The 16083-nt window shown below is 52.3% G+C and overlaps 1 protein-coding gene across 4 annotated transcripts in view; it reads left to right on the forward strand.

The window, feature by feature from the left end:
• Positions 1–1677: 1677 nt before the first annotated feature.
• The window catches only part of TMEM44 (transmembrane protein 44), a 37311-nt gene continuing 22905 nt past the window's right edge, over positions 1678–16083 (forward strand). For all 4 annotated transcript variants that reach the window (XM_087439836.1, XM_087439834.1, XM_014783073.2 and 1 more), the window contains exons 1-8: positions 1678–2065; positions 4705–4831; positions 6586–6679; positions 7801–7967; positions 8168–8254; positions 12242–12412; positions 13830–13970; positions 15713–15817. In XM_087439836.1, coding sequence (XP_087295962.1) covers positions 1929–2065; positions 4705–4831; positions 6586–6679; positions 7801–7967; positions 8168–8254; positions 12242–12412; positions 13830–13970; positions 15713–15817 — 1029 coding nt within the window. In that variant the 5' untranslated portion in view covers positions 1678–1928. The remainder of the gene's footprint in view (positions 2066–4704; positions 4832–6585; positions 6680–7800; positions 7968–8167; positions 8255–12241; positions 12413–13829; positions 13971–15712; positions 15818–16083) is intronic.

Consider the following 16083-nt stretch of genomic DNA (forward strand, 5'->3'; position numbering starts at 1 on the left):
TCTCTCCTACTGGACTGTAAACTCCACAAGGGTAGAGACCTTGTCTATTTTTCTCAAGAATGTGTCCCCAGCTCCTACACAATGCCTGACATACAGTGTTTCATTTCTCCTATGAGTGGCCATAAGTTTTTTAAATGAATGAACCAGTAAAATAGTGTAGCCACTTTGGAAAACAGTTTGGCTGTTCCTCAAAACTTTAAACATAGAATTACCATGGGACCCAGCAATTCCACTGCTAGCTATATGCCCAAGAGAAGTGAAAACCTATATCCACACAGAAACGTGTACACAGATATTCACAGCAGCCTTATTCATAGCAGCCAAAAAGTGAAAAAAACCCAACTGATGGATGGATAAATAAAATGTGGTACCTCCATGCAATGGAATATTATTCAGCCATAAAAATGAATGAGGTACAACACGGATGAACCTTAAAAACATTATGCTAAGTGAAAGAAGTCAGTCACAAAAAGGTCACCTATTGGATGATTCCATTTATATGGAATGTCCAGAATAAGCAGGTTCATAGAGACAGAAGGTAGATTTGGAGTTGCCTAGCGCCGGGAGTGCTGAGGGGGAATGGAGAGTAACTGCTAATGAGTACTGGGGTTTTTTTTTGATGAGTGATGAAACTGTTCTAAAATTAGATAATGGTGGTGGTTGCACAACTCTGTGGATATATTAAAATATTGTGGGGCCGGCCCCATGGCTTAGCGGTTAAATGCGCATGCTCCACTGCTGGCGGCCCGGGGTTCGGATCCCGGGGGCGCACCAACGCACCGCTTACAGCCGTGTCCCACATACAGCAACTAGAAGGATGGGCAGCTATGACATACAACTATCTACTGGGGCTTTGGGGAAAAAAATAAATAAATAAAATTAAAAAAAATTTATAAAATATTGTGCACTTTAAAAGGGTGAATTTTATGGTATATGAATGAGATCTCAATAAAGCTGCTATTTTTAAAAATGAAAAAAAATGAAATGAGACAGTCATGTCCTTCTTTAAGGACTTACTCAATTGACTAAACTTACTAAAGTTTATAAACTTACTAAAATCAACAAGGAAATTTAAAAATTATAATAGTAGTTTGTGTTCAAGAAAAACAGCTCAGTGTACCAGAATTGTGCGGCAGTGCGGCTGGATGGCAGGGGACAGATTGCAAAGATCACTGGCCTCCTTGGCTGCTGGGGTCGCCTTCTAGGATGACTTCCAGAGTCTGGCTTGGGTGACTGAGTGGGGGCAGAGGGTGCCGTTGACAGCTTCAGAAAAGAGAGTGCGAGAAGATGTGGGGGAGTTTGTTCACCGGAACGTTTGTTATCTCCTTCCGAGCCTCCCACCGCACCCTCTGTTTGCACGCGTTAACGATCAGGACCAAGCCCCACGCACCCCGGGATCCCCAGCACCCAAGCGCTTCGCCAGGCGCGAAGTACGTGCATTGCTTGGCACAGAAAATGCGGTGGGTTAATGAACGGACAAAGTGCCTTAGAGTGACCCGGTAGGTCACTGTGTTCCACTCTGGCCGCAGGGTTTGCGGATGAGCCACAGCGCAGGGGTCCACCAGCGCGCCGCCGCCGCCGCTGCCTGGGGGGCGGGGGCCGCAGCCTTTGTGCCAGTCTGCTCCCGGCTCCCGCCGCTGGGGGGCGGCCTCCGGCCCGCCGACCCCCAACAATAGCGTGGGGTGGGGAGCCGCGCGGTCCCGGAAACTTTTCCCTCGTGTCTTGGCCGCCGCCGCCGCCAGCGCCCGGGAGCGCGTTGCTGGGCGTGCCCATCCCCGGCCCGCAGTCGGGGCGCCTGGCCGGGGCCGCCGCGGCGGAACCGCACCCAGAGAAGGGGGCGCGGGGCGGCAGTGGCCGGGGCTGCCCGCGGCCGGGGGAGGCTGCCCCCCGGGCCCCGGCCACTGGGCCGGGCGGAGCCGAGCCGTGCGATGGGGGAGGCGCCCAGCCCCGCGCCCGCGCTCTGGGACTGGGACTACCTGCACCGCTGCTTCGCCCGCCATCGCGTCTGCATCTCCTTCGGCCTGTGGATCTGCGCCTCCTTCTGCTGGATCGCCACCCACGCGCTGTAATGGGGGTCGGGGCTGGGCGGCGCCAGGGTGGGGGGCCGGGTCTGCCGCAGGGGGAATGGGGCGCTCTCCCCCTGCTAACTCCCTCTTGGAAACCTAGAAGGAAGGGGGCAGAAAGGGAGGATGCAGGAGGCAGCACAGTTCCAGGATCGAAACTAACATTTCGCTGTAGATTGAAGTCGGATGCTTCTTTATGGATTCCACGCACAGGGAGGGAGGCTGGGCTGCGAGCCAGCACGAGGAGGCTGGGAGGCGCGGTGGATGGGGCCCTGGACGGGAAGCCGTTAAGTCCTAGGTTCTGTTCTCAGCCTTTCCCCACTGACTCGCGGTGTGAGCTGGGCGAGCGATAAAACCCCTGGGCCTCATTTTCCTCACGTAAATGGGGATGATAACTCATAGGACGGATGAGAGGATTAAATGAGTTACTACCGGTAAGGCTCTTAGTAAGTGCTCATCAAACGTCGTTGTTATTGCTCTAGCTCTACCACCAACATTTGGCAGAGGGCAAGGACCTTGGACAAGTCTCTCGATGGTTCTGGCCTCAATTTACCCAAGGCCTTCTTAGCTGGGAAGGTGGCGATGATCTGCCTCTGGCCACGGCCTTTGCCCTGGTCTGTCCAGCATCTGGAGTGGTTTGGCCAGGTGGTCACCATAACCTGGGTTCTAAGGGTGAAGTCTGGCTGAAGTTGGCCTCCAGGTCTTTGGCCACCCTGTCCCAAGCTCGGAAACCCACAGGCTAGTACAAACAATGCCCAGGATGGTGCCACCCAAGTATTCCCTGGCAGAGCAGAAAGGACCAGCACCCTTGGACAAAGCTGGCACCGCTCACCTTAGGCACTTGACAGATAGTCCCCCAGGCTTGGCATTGTTGCAGAGATTCTGCAGTCCCACTGACCAATCACTGGAAAACGAATAAAAAGACACCACTTTTACTGTGGGCTAGTGTCACATTCATTCACTGATTTAATCCCTGCCACAACCCTGCAGGTAGGGACTATTATTACCCCCTTTTAGATGAGGCAGCCCGAGGTTCTGAGAGGTTAACTACCTTGCCCAAGTGAATGGAGAGAACGGAAACCCCAGATCCTATTAGAAAGGGGTGGGCTTGTGAGGATTCAAGTCTCCAGATCAGAGGATGGGAGCTAACAAGGCACTTCATGTGCATTACCTCATTTGTTCCTCCCAGCTGCCCTCTGAGGTTGGCATTATTAGATATCAGACTATTTGATTATTAGACTAAGGCCTGGAGAGGTGGAGCACTCCCTCGAGAATGCCCAGCTGGTCAGTCTGCGAACAGAGCCTCTGCCTTTTCCCCTGCCTCAGGTCCGGAGACACCCATCTGTTTTCAGGACTTCACTCTCCCTGAACCCCCATTTGTCTTTGGGGGCTGTGTCTCCTCCGAGCTGTGTGTGGGCTGAGTTATAGTCTGCCTGGGATCCCTGACCCCTGAGAGCTGGGGAAATGGCTGAAGAGCAACAAGGTGCAGAGCAGAGCAGAGCCTCCACACATGCAGCCAGAGGCCCACCATAACCCACCTCATCACCAGAGGCCTGTGTTCCCTCTCCCAGATGGGAGGGCTGAAATAATTCTTTCTGATCTGGATCCAACTCAGAGAGTCTCTAATGTGGAGTCTCCACTCTGAGGCCCTGCATCACTCTCAGGAACCCAGGACCCAAATTAAAGGTTGATGTTCCCGCTGTGAGCTTCAGGCCTCGTCTGGCAGGTCAGGGAATGTTTGCGAACCCCGAATAGCCTCCCTTCCTCATCCATTGTTCCCAAGGGCTGGTGCCCAGAACGCGCCCAACAGTCCTAAGGATGTGGAGTGAGTACCACCCTGTGGTTAAAGGTAATGAAACCGGAGCGGCAGTCATGCCTCAGTTTCTCCATAGAAATGCAGCAACATTGTTTCCGGGATCCAATCAATGATGCCGACCGAGACCTCTGACCTCGTCCAGCCTGTCCGCCTCTCTGTGCTTGTTCCTGGGTGTGCTTGGGGGGCGGGGCGGGGGTGGTGGAAAGAGGGCAATAGCGAGAGAAGCCAGCAGTGGGGGACTCTAGGGGGAGGTCAGCCCACAGCACCATGGCATCTTCAAGAGGTTTCGCTCTCCCTGTGTGTGAACAACACACACAAATGAAATCAATCAGGACGCGGGCGGCAGAAGCCAGGCCAGCCCACTGCACAGAGGGATTAGAAGGGTTTCACTTTAATTTCAAAGACACAAGTTGCCTTTTTAATTTAGGCAGGGAACTCTGCTCTGCAGTTAACTACCATTGTTGGGTTACTTTTATAACTCTCCTGTTTCCTTTCAAAACATAACCGGACAGCTAGTTGTCAGCACTGAGTGGTGGGTCATTAAATTGAGTTGGCCAGGTTTATAGGAGGAAAGAAATTCTTCTTTAGAGGCGAGTGTCTCCAGGTTTCGTGAGGTCTGGCTCCCGCCGTGGGCTTGTTGACCGCAGGCTCGCGGAGTCTTTGATCCTTTCTTTTCTCATCTGTAAACTAAGTTCAGAGACACCTGCTGAATCCCTGGGGGGGAAGGGCTTCATAAGGACACAAAGTCACAATGCCCTTTTCAGACCCTACTTTGGGAGCCCAGACTCATGGCTCCCGTGTTCTGTTTATACCCCTGTCACTCAGGCTTCTCTATCTGAGATGTGCAAAGAAATCCAGACGGGACCAGACGGCGCTGTGTGCTGCGTGCTGCCTCCTGACCAGCCTGTGTGACACCGTTGGGGCGATTCTGGCCAGACAGCTCACGATCCAGGTGCGTCGGGCCCACAGTTGACGGTGGCTTCTGTCTTGTTCTTTCACCACGCAAGGCACAGTTTCGCCTCAGGGCCCGAGCCCTTGCTGCTCTCTCTGGCCCCTCCAGTGCTCCTGCCCCGATAGCCACATGGCTCACTGCTCACCTCCTTCAGTTCTTTACTCAAGAGTCATCTTCTGGGGCTGGCCCCGTGGTGTAGTGGTTAAGGTCCAGCACACTCCACTTCAGTGGCCCGGGCTCACAGGTTCAGATCCTGGGTGGGGACCTACACCACTTGTCAGCCACACTGTGGCGGCATCCCACATACGAAATAGAGGAATATTGGCACAGATGTTAGCTCATGGCTAATCTTCCTCACACACACACACAAAAAAAGTTCTCAATAAGGCTTCCCCCCACCACCCATTTAAAAGTGTGCCCTACCTCTACCACACACACTCCAGACCCACTCATCCTACTCTGTGTACTTCCACAGCGTACCCTCTGTACACCATGTACTTTACTTACTTGTTAGTTTATTGCTTCTTGTATGTTAACCCCTGCCAGAAAGTCAGCTCCACGGCGGCAAGAATTTGTCTTCAACACAGTATCCGCATCACTTTAAACTGCGGCTGGCACAGAGTCGATGCTCCATAAACAGTGACTGTCCCTGTGACTGATTTAGAGCCTGGGGGTCAGCCCTGCTCACACAGGGGTGGCTGAAGCCTTTCCCACGTGGTGATGTGGGCTTTGGAGCAAGTGTGAAACAGGTTCAAGTTTTCCCAAAGTCTAGGCCCTCGAACAAACCTGCCTAGAAGGGGTCTATCCCAAAACACACATCCCAAGGAGAACCTGTTGGGCCCCACTGTGGGGGCCTCTCATGGGGCGGGTCCTAGCCTTGTGCCCACCCAGATAGACATGAAGGAGGGCAGCCTGGTGGTTGGGACACAGATTTGGAGAGTTCTAGATGCTGCTTCGAGCAGTTTTGTCTCAGAAAAGCATCACCTTTCATTTTGGGTGCCCATTCTCATTAGCTGATGGAATATAATGAGGCCAGCTCAAGTCCAATAATAACAGCTGATATTTATTAAATACTTAACTACGTACTTGGCACTAAGAGCTTTCCATGTATTAACTCATTTAATGCTCAAATCATCCTATGACATGGGTGCTCTCTCTCATTACCCCTGTTTTGCACATGTGGAAACTGAAGCATAGAGGGGCTAAATAACTTCTCTAAGGTCACCCCCTGGTAAGTGGCAGTGCCAGGATTCAAAGTCCAGAGGACATGCTCTTACCACTAACCCCACTGTCATGGTAGCTGGGGTATTTATAGGTGGGGGCATTTTACTTTCCTCCAGGCACTGGTCTAAGCACTTTCCATGGATTGGCTCATATAATCTGCTTAACAGTCTGTGAGGGGGACACCGTTATTATCCCTGTCTTACAGATGAAGAAACTGAGGCCCAGAGGAGTTCAGTGGCCAGAGTTACACAGCAGAGACTAACTGTGTGGTGGAGAGTGGAGTAGGAAGCGGAGGGCTGGGTTCTCCCATCTCTGCCGATGGGCCTCTGCATAAGGGGATAGGTCATTTAAGCACCCCATCTCCCCATCAGTCAAATGGAGGCGATAATCAACATTCCCGGGGCTAGTAGGAGGCTCCCTGGAAGGACTGCATTGGTGGCTCACATGTGGTAGAGGGGATCCCAGGTGAGAGATGCTGTCGTTGCTGGAAAATGTTTCAACACCGAGACTCTGTCTCCGTTTGCTCCCAGGTTTTCACTGGTGCCTACCTAGCGGCTGTTGACTTGGGGAACTTTGTGTTCATTCTCTTCCCAGTCTGTGGCTCCAGACACAAGTCTAACTCGGGTGAGTGTGTCTTCATCCGTCAGTGCGCTGAGTGCCTACTCCTTGTCACGCCTGCGCTGGGCCCCTGCCAGGCACAAGTGAATGAATGGGCTCCCTGACCTCAGCCCAGTCAGGGAGACAGGGCCCTAAACGATCCTTAGAGCTGCTAGTGAGGAGGTGTGTGCCCACTGTGGGCATCCGAGGGAGGGAAGAGGCTGCAGGTGTCAAGGAGGATGAGACGTTGGAACTGGGACTGCAGGGAAGGGTATTCCAGGTGAAAAGAACAGCGTGGGCAAAGACCAGGAGGAGGGATGGTGCATGGCTTTGGGGATGAACAGTGATATGTCAGTTTGCGAGTCTGGGGTGGCCAGACCAAGCCCCGTAACTTCCGGAAATGGATGCCAGGAGGGGACATGGGCCGAATCAGGCAGAGGGGGGCTGCAAGTGACTGAGATGGGATGAGTACCCTGAGTGTGAGGAGCTGTGGGGTTCCTGAGAACGGGCAGCAGTGTGCTTGGACCCTTGTCCAAAAAGGGGATGCTTGTGTCAGTGGGATAATGTGAGATGCCTGATGCTGCCCGATGCTGCCCAGTGGAGAGAAGTTCCTATTAGAATTGTTCAGAGGAGTATCTGTCTTATATCTCAAGGAGACTTTTAAAGACGGTGCTCTTCATCCTGCTCACAGTTCCGGTGCCCTGGCACGAATGCGTTCACTCATTGATGCCTTCCCCAAGCTTTTGCTGTTCTGCTCTGTGCCAGGCTCTGTGGATGTTATAGAAGCTGCCAGGGCACGATGCCTGCCCTCAGGGGTTCCAGTCTAGGAGAGGCAACACTGTGTGCACACAGATACGTCTGATAAAGGATAACATCTCCCCTGCCTTGAAACGTAAAACACTATGAGGGCCCAGGAAGGAGAATAGCGCTAGTTGTGGTGGGGGGACGATGGGAGTGGAGGAAAGACTTCTCCAGACAGGTGGCACAACCACAGGGCCTAGAAGGGTGGGGAGGGTCTGGCCTGTAGAACAGTGTGGGAACCCATTCTGGCATTGGGGCTGGGGTTGACACCAGCTCTTCCTGCGTGCGTGCCTGTCTGTCGAGTTCTAGATCCCAGGCGCACTGCGGGATTTTGGTGTCTATTGCAGGTCGGGGGTCCCGGGAGAGGAAGAGGAGACGGCGGCTCAGGGCCAGCGTGTTTGCCCTGGCGCTGCCGCTGAGTCTGGGCCCAGGCTGGGCTCTCTGGGCCACTGTCCCAAAGGCTTCAGGCGTCGTCCGAGGGCCACAGCGGAGGCTGCTGGGAAGCTTTCTGCAGGTGAGGCTGAGCCAGCTCTGGGGGACCAGGGACATGGGGAGTGAGAGTCCCTTCCCTCCTCACAGTCCCAACAAATGCCCGGGGGGGAACAGGGTTAGGCTTTGCCATTGTTGGGAGGAACCTACTAAAAGCAAGAAAGGGTGGCTCTGGGATGCACGGGCTGTCTCCTCTGGGTGCTGAGTACATCACTGTCCCCACAGGATGACACTGAAATCCTCGGCTACCTGCTGGGTGGCATCGCCGCCCTCGGCTCCTGGGCTTCCCGGATACCCCCACTCTCCAGAATCGTGAGCTTCGGGTTGCGGCTGGGACTGTGGGTCACCATGGCAGGTCTTAGGGCATCTGGGAGCATCCTCGAAGCTCCAGGTCACCTGGGCAGAGGGGTGACTCACTGTGTGTGTGGGTGTGTGTGTGTCTAGTGGGCAGTGGACCCAGGGGAGGTCCTGAGACCGCTAGAGCCTCTCACAGGGAGAGCCTGTGCATTCTCTCCATTTCTTGTAGCCAATGAAAAGCAGGCTCTCGGGAAAAAGCTGCTGGGGTTGGATGAAAAGTATCCCATTAGGGAATGAGGAGGTGATGGAGGAGAGAGTCATGCCGCTACTGGGGCTCTGTGTATTCGAGAGCATCTTATTGCCACATATTTCCAGGCATGTGGGGTGAGGGAAGCCCTGTGTTGGCCTGCCCTGGGGGGGATACAGACGTGCTCGAGCTTGCCCTTGGGGAGCTCGGTCTCGTGGAAGACACAGAAATGTAAAGCAGGATATTTTAACTCTCTAAGAAAGATGGAGTCAAATATTTGGGGTTTGGGGAGAAGAAGGAAAGACTGCTACGCTGTTCAAATGAGCGAGGAGGAAGATTGTTCACACTGCCAGGCAGTGAAGTGCTGGAGAGCCTCAGGTTGGCTCTGAAGGGAAGGTGGGATTTGAGGAGGCAGAGCTGAGGGAAAGAGGAGAGCGTGTGGGAAAAGCCACTGAGGCAGGAAAGCGCCTTCGGAAGACCTTGGATATGTGAAAACTGCTCTGCTGGAAGGGCCTTGCTGACAGGAACAATGGCCAGGCCTAACAGGGAAGTCGTGGGCCCATCATTCAGTCTAAAAACAATCACTTGCCAAGAGCATCGTTTACTAGGAGTCCAAGGATAACAAGATTCGGGGATGGCAGGTGCTTACTCGATCATTTGTGGGAAGCTGCCGCCTATGCTGTGATGGCCAGAAACCCCACGGGGCCTGGGGCCTCACCAGCTAAGGTGCTGTCTCCAGATCAAGGGAGGGGAGAGTGGTGAGCACTGCACTCGGTTCAGCGACCGCTGGGATGGGTCTCCAGGGTGGCATGGGGCTGAGAAGCTGCCAGATCACATGAAGATTTTCGAAGGAACCAGTGCAGTGCCCTGACCATCTATGTTAGTCTCTGGGGCTGCTGTAACAAGGTATCCCAAACTTTGAACAACAGGAATGTATTGTCTCAGTTCTGGAGGCCAGAAGTCCAAGATCAAGGTGTCAGCAGGGCCACGATCCCTCAGAAGGCGCTAGGGAAGATCTGTTCCAGGCCACGCTCCCAGCTTCTGGTAGTTCCCTGGCAGGTGGCAGGGTGACTCCAGCCTTCACGGGGTGTTCTCCCTGTGCGTGTTGTCACGTGGCCTTCCCTCTGCACGTGTCTCTGTCCAGCTTTCTCCTTTTTATAAGGACACAGTCATACTGGATTCGGGCTCGCCCTCATCTTAACCTGATCATCTACAAAGACCCTTTTTCCAAATGAGACTACATTCATGGGCTCTGGGGGTTGGACTTCATCTTTTTGGGGAACACAATTCAACCCATAACACCACCCCACCTAAAACAGCCACAGGCCAGCCCCACCACCGTGTCCCTCACTCTGCTTCATTTTCTCCATACTGTTTGTCACAACCTGAAATTAGCTCCTTCAGTTATTTACCAGGTGACTGCCTGGTCCCCAGCAGAACATCAGCACCGTGAGAGCAGTGGCCTTGTCTGTTTTATTCCTGCTGTATTCTGGGTGCTGGGGGCCTGCCCATGGTAGGTGCCAGCAGACACTTCTTAATGAGTGACTTAATCTGGCTGGGAAAAAAAGAAGCTCGTGGATGCAGAAGGGCTGTCTTGGGGCAGAAAGAGCAGCCTGTTCTCTGCAGTCTCAGAGAACAGAACCAAGACCAAGACCAGAACCAATAACCAAGAGGTTATTGGAAGGGCTGCTTCCCAACCAGTAAAAGAAAGAACTTCATGGGTTAGATGTTTTGCAAGTGCCTGGCATGTTGAGAGCAATCAGTATTGTTATTCCTACCTTATAACTTAGTGGGCTCCCCGTCACTAGAGGCGTTCAAGCGTGATGGCCCCTTGGCAGGAAGAGAGAGTGAGATTGCACTGGGATTGGGCTGGGCAATCTCTGAGGGGCTTCCAGCCCTGAGTGTCTCTGGTCCCTTGAAGAAGAGCCTAGAGCTAGGGTCCCCTTATTAAGGAGAAACCCAACAGAGTTTGGGGTGTTCTTGGAAGCCTAGCCAGTGTGGCCTCAGACCCTGGATCCCCCAGGAGCTGCTCCTAATTTACCCCAGGTGGGGGCACTGAGGAACGGAGTGGCTGGATGGCTTTCGTGGGAGAAGTTCCCCTTCTCCCGGGAGTGAGTCCTTGAACAGGACAAGGTCTGTGGAACCCCACTGAGCAGTAAAGCCTCGTGCTGACGGCACATGGCTGCTGCGGGAGCTCTCCGAGGCACGGCCTGCTTCCAGCCCCAGACAGAAGTGCCGGGCAGCCGCAGGCTCTCTCGTCCCCGTAGCATTCTGTCCTGACCTGCTGGACGAGGCTCGCATGGGCTGGAGGAATTCCTGCTGCACCTTGAGTCACCAAGCCAGTTCCATTCTTGAAGCAGTTATTAAGCACCTACTCTGTGTCCAGCACAGCAGGCAAATAGAGCCCTCTAGGCCCTAGTACTGATCCTGGAGAGGGACTGGATTTTGAAGTCAGTGGGCACCGTGAGTGAGCTGCATGTGGGTGAGGGCAGAGGGCTCCTCCACACCCGGAGCAGCGCCAAGAGCAAGGCCGAGGTGCAAGAGGCCCAGGTCCCACCCCGGCCCTGCATGTCACCTCTCCTCTCTGGCCATCAGTGTCCTCTGTAAAATGGGGTGCTGACTGGGACGGACCTGCTTCCTGGGCTGTGGGAGGCGGGAACCGCCGATGGGGCCAGCAGGCCAGGGGCCACCCTCCCGTCCCCGGCCCTATGCTGGCTCTATTCAGGGGACGACAGGAGAAGCAAGGGGGCCTGGGAACAAAAGCAGAAGAAATGCAGAGGGAAGTGGAACACTCCCGAGCAATCTTTTTGAAAGTTAAAATGGGGAAAATAGGCCAAAACATGTTTTTTCTCTTGAGTTTTTCCCATTCCCTAGCCAAGGCCTGTATATCTATAAATACCATCATCTAATGAGCAAACTAAATTATATACTATATAATTTATATTTATGTATATTAATTTAAATATACTATGTGATTATATATAATTGAAAGTATATAGTATTTGTGTGTATATGTATAAATGCGTATATCAAGTGACTTCATATCTGTAAAGAGTCCCTACGTTGTATTAATTACATTAGCTGTTGCATGTTTCCATTTTCTAACCAATATTTCCATTACTCATTCTCCAAAAATATCCCCTTGGCTTCAAAATTTCCAGAATGTTATCTCTACTTTTCCTGACTTTCCCCGTCTGTCCTGGTTCAGAATTAATGGTCCCAGGAAGAGAGAGTCGGGCCTTGGCTCTTCATAATTCTTGAGAATTCCCTCACATTCTTGCAGCTGACATTCACGAGCCACCGCCTGGTGTCAGGTGCCAGGGGCACTGAGATGGCGAGGACCCCAGTCCTGCTCTCGGGAGCCCTCTGTCTGTTGAGCAGATGGATGTGTAAGGAGCTAAGTCATGATCTGGGTGAAAGACACTCTGCCAGAGGGATGTGTCCTGTGTGATGGGACCTGGAAGAGGGAATTACTCACTCCCCTCAGGGTAGAGATGGTAACCAGAGTTTCCCAGAGTTTCCCAGAGTTGAGTTGAAGTCAGGTTCTGAGGGATGAATAGGAGTTCACCAGGCAAAGTAAGCAGCAAAAGCTAGAAGCCCAACAGAGGCAGCACCCTTGGGGACTGGCCATGGGCAGAGGGCTTGCCCTCCAACCTGCTGTGCCACCAGGGGCCTGGGTCTTAGATTCCAGCTCCAAGGGAGCTGTGGAGGCTGGAGTGTTCCTCCGGGGCCAGCCCCCTCCTCTCTCTGCCCAGTGCCAGGGTAAGACGTTTCCCTCCATCCACCTGTGGACTCGGTTCCTGTCTGCCCTGGCTGGCCTCCTCTACGCCTCAGCCATCGTGGCCCATGACCGGCGGCCTGACTACCTGCTTCGGGCCACACCCTGGTTCCTGACCTCCCTGGGCCGTGCCTCGCTGGACCTTGCTGTATCCACCCCAGGCCCGGGCTTCACTGCCTGTGTCTTATCTGTTCCTGCCCCTCACGCGTTCCTTCCCTCTTGTTAGATGGAACTCTCTCTCAGCGGCCAGGGAGGTGGGTTGAAGCCTGGGGCAGGCAGACACAACTGCAATCTGCAATTTTATGTTTTGTTTCCTTTTAAAAAAAAAGAAGAAGAAGAATTCTCTCTTGGCTGGTGCTCTGTGAAACAGCAAAGGGGAGTGTGAGGCTCCTGGCCCTGGGATCAGAAGAGCCAGCTTTCCGTCTCGGTTCTGTGTGGCCCGGGTCGGTCCCTACCCTCTGTGAACCTGTTATCCTCATCTCTGCCTTGCTTTCTCACAAGGCCGGGAAAGGGCTTTGCAAGCGGACCTGCCGTGCGGGGGTGGTCATTCCTGTCTGTTCTCTTTGGTCCTGGAGCCTGGGGTGGGGAAGCAGAGGGAAAAGCTGGCAAGAGCTGCCCTTCGTCGGTGGCTGCTGAGCACTTTCCTGCTTCCCTGGGGGGCGTTGCCTGACACCCCAGTGACCTTGACATGAGAGCCTCAAGGGCAGGCTAAGCTCCAACAGTGGGCAAGTAGACACGCAGGCAGTGGGTGATGGCTCTGCTGCGGTCGTGGCGTGCGTGTGGATTTAGCATATGTAGTTCCGAAACTAGGACGTTCTCATGTACTGTATGAGTTTCCTAGGGCAGCCGTTACAAGTTGTCCCAAACTATGTGGCTTAAAACAACAGAAATTTATTCTCTCACAGTTCTGGAGGCTGGAAGTCCACCATTGAGGCAGGGCCCCACTTTCTCCAGAGGCTCTAGGGGAGAGTCTTTCCTTGCCTCTTCCAGCTTCTAGTGGCTCCTGGTGCTCCTTGGCTTGTGGCTGCCTCCCTTTAATTTCTGCTTCCTTTGTCACGTGGCATTCTTCCCTCTGTGTATCTGTGTGTCTCTCCTCTTCTTATACAGACTCCAGTCATGGGATTTAGGGTCCATCCTATTCCACTATGACCTCATCTTAACTAATTATATCAGCAAAGGCCCTATTTCCAAATCAGGTCACATTCTGAGGTTCCGGGTGGATATGGATTTTGGGGGAACGCTATTCAACCCACTACCTGTACTGTCCCTGTAAGCCAAGCCCTTCAAAGAAGATGTTTTTCAAAATGCTTTTGTTCAGCAGCATTTACTAAGTGCTTGTCAAAGGGAGGGTGTTGCTGGGTGCTGGGCTCTCATGGGTTGTGGGACATAGAGAGAGCCAGACCTGGCCCTTTCCTCAGATGAGCTCCTGTCTGTTCTGGAGCCGACACGGCAGGAGAACACCAGGGAGGGAGAGAGCCCGGGGTGGGGCCCGTGGGGGGCAGAGATGAGGCATCAGTGGGCGGCTGAAGTGCTGTGTATCCTTGGGCCTTAACTCCACTTCTCAGATCATCTTCCTTTCCTGCGTGATGAAGAGCAAGATGAGGCGGGCCTTAGGATTCGCCTCTGAAGCCAGAGAGATCCCCGACATGCAAGCCCTCTTGACCTGTGCAGAGAAAGAGGAAGAAAATCAGGAGGCGAGGAACGAGGCAAGGTCTCACTGCCTGGAAAACCGCTGGTCCCACCTAAGTGTTTGCGAGCGGAGCGGGCAGAGGCGGCGAACCTTGCCAGGGCCAGGCCGGGGAATTCTGGGGGTCCCTCTGAGCTTGGCCAATTGGTCACTTTTAAAAACTACTTTTTTTTTTAACACTAAGGGTGCCCTGAATAAACAGGATCCTCCATTCTCCCAATTATAGCACTTTTTAAAGAATTTTTTTCATCACTTAATAAACTTTAATATATTTTTAGCAGTGTAGATGAAACAGTCAAACGTCCACTCATGCTATTTAGTAATTTACTTACTCATATATGTATTTAAATTCACATAATACATAAGTTAATATATTGATTTAGAAATAATGTGATTTTTGCCCTTATATTGCATAAAAACATGTATTCCCATTTTTGTATGCATCTTTGACATCTTCATCATCACCATCACTAACATGGCTTTTTTTTTTTTTTAAGATAATATTGCTAAAAAGCTGATCTTTAAAAGTGTTGTTGACAATAACATCCACCATTTACAATTAGTCATACACCAGTTAAGAGTATGTCTTGGGTAACCGTGCTTGTCTCCTTCTTTTACTGAGTTAATCAGGTGACCTCTATCAGTAGCCAGAACTTATCCTAACAGAGGCACTTTGCCTTTGTCAAAAGTCCTTGGCGCCAAATAATTGATAAAGTACCTTATAATACAAGAGAGCTTGTAAGGACTTGATTGTAAAGCAGCTCCTTCTTTTCTAAGATAATTTTTTGAGGAAGAAATCTTGCCTATTATCTGGGCTCTCACCACCTTAGTTTCCTCTTTCAGAGAGTGGAAATGAGATAGTGAGTGAACCGAGTCCACTGGCTGGGACAGGGTGCAGGGGAGTTAGGGAGGCCACAGGGGACATTCAGACAGATAAAAAGGAAAACTACTCCTCTGAATGTTCTAGGCTTAACAAGATAGTGGTGCGTGTGACCAAGGTAAAAGGGTTTATATAGGTGCTTGGACCAAAGATCCGAGTTCCCATGAAGGCTATAATGAGAGGTCATTTTCATTCCTTTCTGGAAATTTTTATGAAATTATATCCCAAAAGGGAGCTAAACTATTTAGAGAGAACTCTGTGTCTTAGTGCTCTGAAGGGAGGAAGGAGAAGCCTTTGCAGTCTCTTCAGCAGTCCTGACAACAGTGGTTCTCAAAGTGTGGTCCCTGGACCAGCATCGCCTGGGAACCTGTTGGAAATGCAGATTCTAGGGCTGTACCCAGATCTACAGAATCGGAGACTGAGGGTGGGGCCCAGCAATCTATATTTTAGTGTCTACCTGGGGCTTCTGATGCACACTAAAGCTGAGAACTGCCGCTTTACAAAAGCAATTATTTAGCACCTACTGCAGTGGTTCCCACACTTTGCCATATGTTAGAATCATCTGGAGACTTTTAAGCTCTCCCATGCCCAGGTCACATCCCATACCAATTAAACCAGAATGTCTGGGGGTGAGAGGTGAACACCGGTTGTTTTGTTTTTTTAGATGCCCAGTGATTGCACTGTGCAGCAAACTTTGGGAACCACTGACCTACTGTGACCTCAAAGAGATAAGATGTATCCTGTAGGAGCAGAAAGTGAGCTGTGCCATAAAAGAACAAAATACTTTAGGGGTTCTTTGGAGGAAAACAGGACCTTGTTCTGAGAAAACATCTCCTAACTTTAGGACTTCTCCTTTCTGTCTCTCCGTCTCCACTTGAAAGAATGCAGATTGGGTGCCTCTCATGACACTGCCCCACTGCAAGCCACTCAGGACGATGGCAGCCATCAGTCGCTACATGGAGCTGACCATCGAGCCAGTGCAGGAGGTGAGTGGCCACAGCTGGGTGTCCAGAAGATGGGAAGTAGTCATAGAAGGCTTCTTGGAGGAGGTGACACTTTAGCTGCAGGATGGGCAGGATGAGGCAGGGAGACATGTAAGAAGAGGAAGGAGCTCTCCAAGGCCTCAGTGGAGGGACCGATGGAGGGGAATTCGGGAGATGACAGGGTGGAAAGGGGGCAAGGGTAAGATTACACACCTCGGAGGCTGACCGTCATCCCGAGAGTGATGGGAGTCCAGGAAGCTTCAGAGCTA

The sequence above is a fragment of the Ceratotherium simum genome, chromosome 15 (assembly GCF_057802395.1).
Source record: "Ceratotherium simum simum isolate JZ-2026a chromosome 15, ASM5780239v1, whole genome shotgun sequence".
NCBI classification, from domain to species: Eukaryota; Metazoa; Chordata; class Mammalia; order Perissodactyla; family Rhinocerotidae; genus Ceratotherium; species Ceratotherium simum.